Source organism: Plectrocnemia conspersa, unplaced genomic scaffold (assembly GCF_051122295.1).
Source record: "Plectrocnemia conspersa isolate PC_06_02 unplaced genomic scaffold, ASM5112229v1 ptg000013l, whole genome shotgun sequence".
Classification (NCBI taxonomy): domain Eukaryota; kingdom Metazoa; phylum Arthropoda; class Insecta; order Trichoptera; family Polycentropodidae; genus Plectrocnemia; species Plectrocnemia conspersa.
Window position 1 is genome coordinate 9,036,600 of NW_028277177.1, and position 11,410 is coordinate 9,048,009.

Consider the following 11,410-nt stretch of genomic DNA (forward strand, 5'->3'; position numbering starts at 1 on the left):
AATAATTAATAAGTTTATTATATGTATAAGATTACCAAATTATAAAAAAGTTGAAATTTGGGAACTAAAAATCATTCGAATAAAATTTTTGTTAAATTTAATTATTAGGATTACAGGTATATATTTGATATATTTCAATTCAAGGAGAGGTGAGTATTTGTGGGTAGCCCTAGTTTTATGGATTTTATTTATACGTACGTGTGGCTAGTAGGTCTGGAATATAGGAGTAGCACAGAGTTTTGCACATTTTTTATCAGAGGCACGCACAATGGTGATAGCGCGTCGCGGCAACGTCGCCGTCGCGCATTGGATCTCAAAAAAGTTTTTCGGCCGTATATCGAATCGATCGCGATGCCGAAGGAAGACGCGGATACCGGCCGGCCGGCGTAACGATCGCAACGGCTGCCGGCCGGAGGGGGACAAAGGAAACGTCGGCAGCGAGCGAGAGGCGTTTAGTTCGCCAGTCCCGAGCGTTCACGAGTATACCCGAGTAGCGCCGGACGGGCGGAGTGGGAGTCAGAGTATATATACAGCAGTCGGTCCGCTATTGCATCAGTCCGGTTACACGGAGAGACGCTAGAGAGAGCCAGAGCGTACACTTCGCTCGCAGACAAAGGCTCGCGTCGACGCACGGCCAAAAACCGGCGTTTTAATAGAAAGTGTCGTTTTGTCGGCCGGCAGGGTTTTTCGCGTACTCGTTTTATGCGGCGTTATCGACCCAGTGCGCGTAGTAACAGTACAAATTCGAGTATATTCATGTGATATTTTCTACATATATATATCTATATATATATACAAAAAAGAGACATTTCGTCGCGCGGAGTATTCCTCTAATCTTCAAAAGTGTTCGCCCTAGAGGACGTAGACAAGATGGAGGTGTTACCGGTGCAGAATCATTTCAACAGCTTCGGAGGCGATAAAGGTCAGTTGAGTTTTTATTTTTTCAAGTTCCTCTGTTTTGAGATCAAATTTTTGAGCGTGCTTTTTCTTGTTGCTATCAGGAGGTACTTGGAGTTTGGGAAACAGTCCGTCAGCGGCGGAGGTATCTCAGCTCGCCTCTAGGCTCATAGCAGAGTTGCGGGCGGTCAAGAACGATTTTTCTAGAGCACCCGTGCTCCTACCGCCTTCGCTATTGGCTAGAGTAGCTCAAAACGCTCTCACCTTGGCCGACTGCGAACCCTGCGGAGCTAGAGGATGCTTGCTATTCATCCATCTGGAGGCTCACTCGGGCGAGAGTCGCCGCATAGCAACAGTCAAACTGGACGACTCCACAGTTCCGACCTTCGAGCTACACTTAACTCTCAAACACGCGCCTGGGAGCTGGACCAACGCGCTGCTGCTATTCTTCAAGTGAGTCTCATTCCTCAAACTCGAACATATCTCCGAATCGGCAAAAAACTAATATCTGAATTTTCTCAATAGAATGACGCGCGGCGGCACGATAGTCATCAGTCCCCAGTACACGCTGACCAAAAAGAAGCTCTACCGCTCTTATCAACAGGAGGAATGAACTCCACATTGACTGTGATCGTTTTTCGTCGAGCGCGTGCGAGAAACTTTTTTTATTTTTAATTTTCAAAAAAACTTTTTAAAAATTAAAAAAAACGTACGATGTGCCTGCGACGAGTCGACGCGAGGAGATCGAAGAGGACGAGAGGAAAGATAGCTCTAGTTCGCTTCCGGCTTTCCGGGTCGACCGCGACCTGACCCACCAAGAAAGGCGTCGATCCGGATCGTCCGGAACGGAACGGTTCAGGGGCTGCGGCGAGGTCGCTTTTCCCCCTGATTCCCGGACTCAACCTTCGCGAATCACATTTTTATATTTAACTCCCCCCTTTCCCCACCCCGGCGGTTTATAAATTCAAACTATAAACGCGCCCTGTGATAGACGATTATTAATATTATTTAAACGAGAGAGAGAGTGAAAGGTTTTATTTTTTTCTCGATACGCGGTCTGATCGAACTGTCTTTTTTCTATTATAATACCCCCCCCCCCGTATTTTTATAAATTATAAAATTGTGATAGTCGATCGTTTTTTTATCTTATTATTATAATACGAAACATAAAACGAAGGCGTTCAAACGCCGACGAGCGAGCCCATCGAAGTTTTTTTATTTTATTAATTTTCGAGCGCGAACGGATTATTATTATATATAATACATATTAAATGTACGTGTATAATTTTTAACTTTAGTTCGTTTGTATTACATTTAAAAAAGCACAGCGTGATATGTAATCTTAAAAAAAACTTAGTCATGTAAGTTGCGTGTAGGGGTCCGCCCGAGCGCGTCTTAGCTTTACGAGAAGATACGTGTCCAAAATTTTTTGGATCGTTGTATTTGTTTAGTTGTATATGTGGTATTGAAGCGATTCCCCCTTCCCGGCAAATGATCGCGAATTTTTATCAAAACTTCATTTTTTAAAATATCGTTTTCGGGATTATCCGGGTCAGTTATTATATTATAATAAAATTAACTCTTTCCGCGATCTCCACGTATTTTTTCCGGACGCTGACCCGGTACTTTAATTCGCGATATCACATATAGACATTCGTAATGATCTCATGAAAACCTCACCGCAGCTCGGTGAGGCTTTCGTTTTAAAAATTGTTTTTATCTTATATATAATATATATCTTGTTTATCGAATCGTCAAAGTATTTGTGTTATAAATATACGATATATATATTAAATGTATAAAGATCGGATTGAATTATTCTGTGAATAAAAGATATGTTTTATTGCCTACTTATTGTAAATGTGCGAATTTATCGAGAGAGCCTATAATTATATATTGATACATATAATATATTATATCTTTAAAAATTGTAACTGTTGACGAGTAGAGGATAGGGTATTGTTTCCTTTACGTTTTTTCTTTCGATATATTAAGTGTTTTTAAATGTAAAATCTATGAATCGGTGTTTTTTCATATAGTGTATATAATCGGGCGACTCGTGTTACTCACACAGGCCGCTACTTTTTATTTTAAATTGTAAATTATTAAAGGAACCAATACTCTTGATTATGGCAGCGGGATTAGGTTTTGTTCTCTGGTTGGCTCGTTATGTTCTCTTTTATCCGAAAAAGAATTGTAACCCGGGCTGCTTTTTGTCGCCGTGAGGCGTTTTGTGGAATCGAATGGCAAAAGCACGGCTTATTTGTTTGTATTTGACTAGTTTGTACATTTTTTGTGATACTACTTTTATGTGTAAAGTTTTTAAATATAACAAATGTGAACGCTGAATAAGATAGGAGTCGGAGATTTGAGTTTATATTATGAAATTTATATAAATACATTATATATTTGGAAAAAATTAATGATGAAAAAAATATATTTAAATAACGATGATATTTGCAATCATATATTTGTTTTTTTTTTGTATATGTAAAGCGTTTTTTCTGTAATCGCTTGTCCATGAATATTTTGTATTTTCGTTCTTTGAATATGTGTTGAAGAATTGTTTTTCAATTTTGTATAATAATCCAAAGAAGAGTTCGGAATCGCGAGAGTATCTCTCGGCTTCCAAACTCTTTTTCGATCTCAATATTTAAATTTAACAAAACTACAAATTAATTTTAGGGATTTTTCGTTCTCGAGTCAGAAGACCAGTCATGTTTTTTAATAATTTAAAATATTCTTTCAATTCTGGCGAGCATTTCGACGCTCATCCGCTAACACTGTGGTAACAATATTATTAGATACATATAAATAATAATTATATATTATATATATACCTTATCTTTACAAATGTACATCACAAAAAAATTAAATGTTTAATCTGTATAAATTTTTCATGAATCTAAATGTTGGTAGGGTCCAGTGTAACGCACAATATATCACATAATCAACTCTTTTTCTCAATAATAAAAAAAAACATTATATGAAATACAGTTGACTTGTGTCATACTCGAGAGAGTCGGGTGTTATGCTACATATTTCTTCTATATAAATATATATAATATAAAAATATACGTATTAGAAAAAAAAATAAAAAAAATATCACAAAACAAATTATATTCTTAGATCTACATATGAAGTAAAAAATGACTGTCCTTATAAAAATACAAAATAAATTATAAAAAGTTCTTATTTCTTTTTCTTCTTGTGTCGAATAAGTAGTTGCCACTGTTGTGAGAACCTCTGTTCCCGTCCTGGGTTGTTTTCAGTTTTGAAAATCACAAAAAAATACATACACAAAAATTAAAACTGAAGATTGATCTTCCCACACGTTTTACAGGGGCTCTTACAAACGCATACATATATATTTGAAATATTAGTATTTTTATGTATAAAATTATAACTTATCTTATAAGAAAAAGCCCTGTGTGATAGTACGTGTTTTCATTATTTGAGATATAATTGAAAGCGTACAAAATAAAAATCATATAAATGTATATGTGGAGTTGAGCTGATAGAGTATTTTTTTTACTGTACAGTAAAAAATCTTACAAGTGTATATTTCAGCTTTTGTACTTTTGTCATGTAAAACGTACACACATATAAATACATGATAATATATGTGTATACATATAGAAAAATGTGTACAAAAGATGCAAAATTATTATCCAGTGTAAGGGCCCGCCAGGGCGCAGTCGTATATCTATGTACAAAAAAATATAAAAATGTTTTAAAAAATAAAAATTACAAAAAAATACATAAAAAATAATATATTACAAAAAAATGTTAAAATACGATTTATAATGAAAAAAAAAGAATGTCGGCTCGCTCACGTGAAAAGTGTCATAAACGATTTAAAAGAGAAATTGACGAAAAAATAAAAAAAAAATATACGAATTACCAAAAATTAAAACATCTTTGATTACTTTATACCTTATTTCCTACATGCTACACATATACGTATATTCTAAAAATAGCATATTCATATATATTATTCAAAAAGATATTTTTACACAAAATTATTTTATTATGCGTATACATTATACACGATTTCTTCACGTACAATTGAAAGAGTAATTCCGTTGCCCACGTTCATATTCACTGAAACCATCGCATTGTTGGGATCGGAATTACAACCTCGCGAGTTGATATGCTTTTGGTTTGTATAATTACAGAATTATCCCACATTACATCGGAATTTCTCGGAATCTACTGCATCTAATTGTTTTAATATATATCTAGCTTGTCTCTTATGTAGTACACACTGCATATTTTATTTTTTCAAAAGAGGAAGTAAAACAATAGATATGTGATTGATAATTGATTCTAAAAATGGTAATTAAATATAATTATTTCAGGTAAGCTCTAACGCCAATTCATGATTCAATAATATACAAAAATACCGTATAGTACTAGAACTATGAATACATAGTACATACTATATAAATAAATTAAATAATTTTAGATAATGTATAAATTAGTCTAAGTATAAAATTACGTTTCCAAAATGAAGCTCCGCGGAATCTGCAGGTTCAGTGAGGAAAAATTATGGGTACTACAAATAAATAGTGTATTTTTTTATATAAAAAAACACGTACTAGCCGTAATAGTGCATTGATAAAACCGATCAAATCCGGACTTGTAACTCAAGTGATTACGTTTGATTAAAACAAATATGTACATGCTATTAATATTATTAAATTACTCGTTTGAGTCATTGGTTATAATTTTATTTAAATCAAGTACCGATTTTTTTTAACCATAGTAAGTCTTTGAATTTATCTCTATTTTTTCGCTTCCAAGGCCGGCAAAGCTACTCCAAACAATGAGTAGTAAATGCTAAAAAATATATCTATTCGAAAACATATTTACGCGATTAGAATTCCGGTCGTTATGTTGATGACTTTAGATTATTCTTTAGATGAAGAATAAATTGATTTGATCAAAAATTGTTTTTGTTGCAAAAAACTATTTTATCTTGATTTTTTTTATCAGCGCGTAATATTTAATATCGGAAACCGCATATAATGTTAATTTACATCTAAAATAAATGCAAGTTCAAAAGCCAGATATTGATTTTGTGTTTGAATATTATTACATATGCGTTGTTACCGCATTATGTTCACGCACGGTATGCTTGATTTACAACAACAATATTTTTGAAGCACAGTTTTTATTTGTAAAAAGAAGCAAAATTCAATATTGCTTAGTCTGATCTGGATTGTTCGTAAATATTGGCGGAAGTGACACGAAATGATTGATTAAGTTAATGTAAGCTCACTGAATTTAATTTGGAAATGTATTAAATAGGAGAAGAAGGAACAATTTAATGTATATGTAACAAAGTTTGATGGTTAAATTAAGCATGAAGAAAATATTATTAATATCAAAACCTATTTTATTGTACAACGCTAAAAACATTTAAAGGTTAAATTTAATTACTTTTAATTTTATATTAAATATAAAAATATAATTAAAATAGTATTTTTATTATTTTCTAACGCAAGGATTTTCACTGAATTTTTGATTAAATAATTATATATTTATTCATATTTCGTCAACTGCTTGAATTCATCTCCGACTATATAATTTAAAGTTTCTTTAATTTTTAAATATTTACTCAATAACTTACTTTGATTAAAACACATTTTTTGTATATAAATTAGAATGGATACATATGTTTTTACGCACAATAGCTAAAAAAAAGCACGATCGATTCTTTGAATGCCATTAGTTCATAAAAAAATAAAATACTAAAATATAAATATCTTATTGATCATTACCACATGATCATTAACTCCATACAATCACCTTTAATTTATTAAATAAAAAAAATTAACAATATTTTTACCAAAATTTGCGATCAAGCGCTTTTGTTATGCGGAGCGCTTGTTACTTTTAATGATTTATTGTCGATTCGCGTTTGATCTCTACAAGAAAGAGTATGGGCCGGTCCTTATTTGTATCCTGATGCTTTTTTGCTTGCGATACAATTCATTGCATTCTTGACGTAGCGTTTACTCAATGAAGCACTTATTAATGTTTTCTTGATTTTGTAGATTAGTTTTGTTTTCTTAATTTTGTAGAGTAGTCCAGGGTGCCACACTTTATCAAAAGCCTAGGTTATATCTAAGAATGCGACTGAGCAGAATTTTCTATTTTCAAAGATGTACTATATTAATATGCCAACCTATGTAATTACTCTATTTTAGAATGTTTATGTCTAAAACCAAATTTATGATTTAATAAGAGATTAAGTTCCTCTATTACTGGTTTAATTTTTCTAATATTTTTCCATAACTGGTAAGGTAGTCATCGCTCTGTAGAAGGCAATATATTTTCCTAATTTCTGTAAAATTGTAATTTGAGTAACCTTTCATTGGGTTGGAAAGTAGTTTAATCTGATTACTGAGTTTAATAGGATGGTAATTAAGCTGAAGACTTTCACCGATACGATATTCAAAAGAATATTTTTTTCATTTTCCCATAAAATTTGATATGAATGGACACTAAGCACTTCGTTTAGAAATTTTGAAACAGCACTACGCGTGATTATTGTTATTTACGGTGCGTGCACAATTTTATTTGCCAGTGTATAATTTAGAAATGTTTGCGATTGTGTGGAACGACAAAAAGGAACAGTATGCAGTGAAAGTAAGCACAACTATTCATGTAGGTACGTGACAAGTCGTAGGAAATCGTGTTAACGATCAATTATTCATATTTGATGTTCATTAGCGCTACCTGATCAATATATAATGTAAGCAAATATTATCAATCGACAATGACAAATGTATTCAAATCAATATTTGATTAAAAACAAAACTCTTCACAAGGTCAGATTTATGTAAACTGAACGTTGAATAAAGCAAATAGAATAAGATAATAATTATTTTAGATAAATTCTTGCTAATATAAACATAGCCCTACCTCGGTAATTTTATTATATAATTTTTTCTAAGAGATGAAGAATTATAGAGTATATACTATAATAATTCATGTCATAATATATCAGTTCGGGTATATGTAATCCAAAAAATCCAAAAACATATTTACCTTACAGCATTGTACTCAGAATCGGATAGGTACGCGTGTTTAAATATAATATTTATAAGATGCTACTCAACCATTCGTACAATACGTGCGAATAAGACAAACACCGCAGGAGAAAAACGTAATCTCCTAGATTTACCCACCCAAAGACCCTTCACGTACCATAAGTGGTACGTGTATAACCACAATGTTTTTAACACCATGCGGAAAGACGAAAATAAGACTATATAATCTCACGAGATTTGACGATTTCGATGTGTAGGAATAAATGTATTTATTTAATCAATATAATTAAAAATAAAACGTAGCAATATTATTATTATATTTGTTATTTAGTTAAGGTTATCGAAAATGTAATCCAAATCGTGTGCACTTGCACGCTGTATTGTTGTATCGACTTACTAGTGATGTTTTGTAAACATGTATGTTTACTGTTTATATTTGTTTTTACAATATTTAATTTTATAATATCAGTGCTTATGTATATGTGCAATACACGTGTGCTTATTAGTAAGATAACATATTTTTTATTATTCTAAAATTATATTTTAAGCATTCATAAAAAAAACTATGTACAATCAATGAAAGTTTTCAGGATCATACGTTTATTTTAACAAATTTAGATATTAAACTTATTATACACATAAACACGCTCATATAAATTAAATCCCTTCATAATAAAAAAAGTGATTAAATTTTTTGTGCATTTGTGCACAAATTTCTTTATTATTATTTATCTGAAATATTTTAAAGTAATTAATGACTAGGAACAACTGCACGAGACATCGTTTCTTTATTTATCAGAATAACACTCGAGAATATTCCTCTTACTAAAGCCATCCAGTTTGTAAGTCAAAAGGATGTTTTCGGCTGCAGATACAAGGAGAAAAAAATATTTATTAAAAACATCAAAAATCAACCAACTCTATAGTTTATTACCGCTGTATTATCTATAGCGCAATGTCTTTTTATATTTATGTTTTTTATAATAGCTATGGTCATTACAACTTATAACTGACAAACAAAATATTTAAGAAATAAACACTTTATAATTGCCGAAATTCAATTACTTAAATTTCTGAGTTAATATTGAGTAACTTATGATTTTTTTTGTTTTCAAAACAAAACGAAAAATTATCTTTAAGACTATTTAAATTAATCTATAGTCATTTTTGAGCATACTAAGTTCTAATATCTTTGACTGCAGATTTATTTAAAACTAAACTTCTTACAAATTTAAAGAATAAAATACTTGATACATATACTTTTTATTGTTAACATATAAATATACATGTATTTGATGGTGTGGGTTTAAATTTCTAGACTCGTGTCACGATTTGGCGTGTGCTTCACTGGTAGCGAGTTCAGGTCTGAACTCTAGTATATTTTAACAGAAGAGAAATGATGGTACTGTATAAATTGACAAGTCTCAATGAAGCTCAACCAAGCCAGCAATTTCATATTGTTATTTTATGTGTCGTTGATTTTGTGGTTGTGAAGTGAATTTATGTATGTATTTGTTGCACTTATATGAATTGTCACATAAATTGATTCATCACAATCATTTACCCCAAAATGTGCCATTCACCGTTGCTCGTGCAACGTCTTTAATCGTATTGATCCAACTTTAGTTTTTTGACGCAAATTGAAATAAGCTATTTTAAATGTATGTATGTACTACCTCTACTCTAGATTTGACCAAAATCACTCATGGCACCCTAATCGCTGCTCCATCGCTTTTCACGCTCGCTCGAATTATGATCCAATTTTCATGCTAGTCAATCCAATTTGTTCTGTGACATAGCGCCCCTAGCGGCTGTCGAACGTTTGTTCGCGAAATACATTGTTACTCCCACAGAGACAAGACTTTAAGAGGCGAAGACAAATCGCACCGTGTGTCGTACGTGTGAATAGCTGAAGGCGTATCATCATCATCATCATCATCATCTGACGGCGAAAGGTGGTTTGGTGAGTGTGTGTAATAACGGCTTGGCAACAAGAAACAAGAGATATGATCAACAATGGACCCCGGCTGTGGATATTATCGCGCCATCATTCCGTTTGACGATTGGGCGTATCGGGCGTGATGATGAAACGAAATGTCGTAAAAATTATTTATCGTCCTGAACGCTTATAAAGGCCCGCGTTTCTGCTGGATTTTATGAGAGAGAGAGAAGCGTCACGGACGAATTACGAATATACATAGATTCAGCCTTACCCTTAGATGCTGTGGAGGTACATACATATAGCTTATCATATCGTGGTGATTATAAGACTCCAGTTCATTTAGGGAAGTTATTCTATAGTGTGAAAATAATGTTCTTTATTTTATTTAAATTCATTTAAGTAACACTTTATAGGTCCGCATCACAAAAAAATACTTGTTACAATAAGTTCTACGATAAATATATAGAAAGTAAAGTTAAAATGTTTAAAAAATTAGAGATTGACTATTTCAGGTTTTGAGTCCAAAGCTTATTGTTAAATTGTACAATTTACCACAGCGAAATAGTGTCGAGTTGTTTACGTAGACCGAGTACTGATACAGAAGTAATGTCCTTCGGATGATCCGTTGAGGTCTCTCATGCTTGTTGTTATTGTTTGTCCTCGGTCTCGGTCTAGTTGCCTGCCGTCTCTTTCGTATCGAATCGCTTGATCGTATGCTGATATGACAAAGTATCAGATCTTTTATATTCTTGATTCGAGTCGTCTAAGGCGAATGGGATGCAGATATTGGTTGGCCAATTGCATCGCTTGCATATTCATGCTCGGGTTTTTAAAGTTATTTATTAAGAAGCGAATTATCTTACGTAGGGTGAGATACATTTTCTTTCGCTCACTCGCGTCTTAAGTGATGATAGTGAGTGAGAAGAAGTGGGCATGCGGAACGCATGTAACGCACGCCCTTATCTCTCACTCACTCTCGTCACTTAACACCCGATCAAGCGAATGTGTCTCACCATACGCGCCTGATTAGGAGTATTTTATAAAAAATATTTTAATGATTTTTAAAGTAATTAGTGAAAAATTTAAATAATTATTTTTAATTAATAAATGTTTTTTAATTAAATCATATTTTAGAGAAAATTAATTAATATTTTAAATTAATTGCTTAAGTAAATTAATATCGACAAACGCAGAGAAAAAAATACGAATATATTAGAATATTCGATTACTTCATTCATTTTCTAGTCAATATTCGAATAGTTAAAAATTAAAAAAAATAATTGCTGTTGCTTTAACTAAGATCTAGTTAATTCAACTACATCACACAGATCCTAGCAGAAATGACAGTATTTCCAACTGAATTGAAAAAACCACTTAAATATTTACTAGCGTTGTTCCTTTACTCACTTGTCGAAAAGTGTAATTGTTTTGCCAAGTGTCTGTAACGACGAAATATTCTGCAATATAAGCATCTCTAAATACTTCAACAATGGCCGTTCAGTGTCTTTAC

The 11,410-nt window shown here is 32.4% G+C and overlaps 1 protein-coding gene across 1 annotated transcript; it reads left to right on the forward strand.

Moving 5' to 3' along the window:
- Positions 1–554: 554 nt before the first annotated feature.
- LOC148227214 (protein charybde-like) lies at positions 555–3,363 on the forward strand. The gene is made up of 3 exons (XM_088201409.1): positions 555–922; positions 1,002–1,350; positions 1,423–3,363. Exons 1-3 carry the CDS (start codon positions 871–873, stop codon positions 1,508–1,510), a joined length of 489 nt encoding a protein of 162 aa, XP_088057535.1. The 5' UTR covers positions 555–870; the 3' UTR covers positions 1,511–3,363.
- Positions 3,364–11,410: the final 8,047 nt, after the last annotated feature.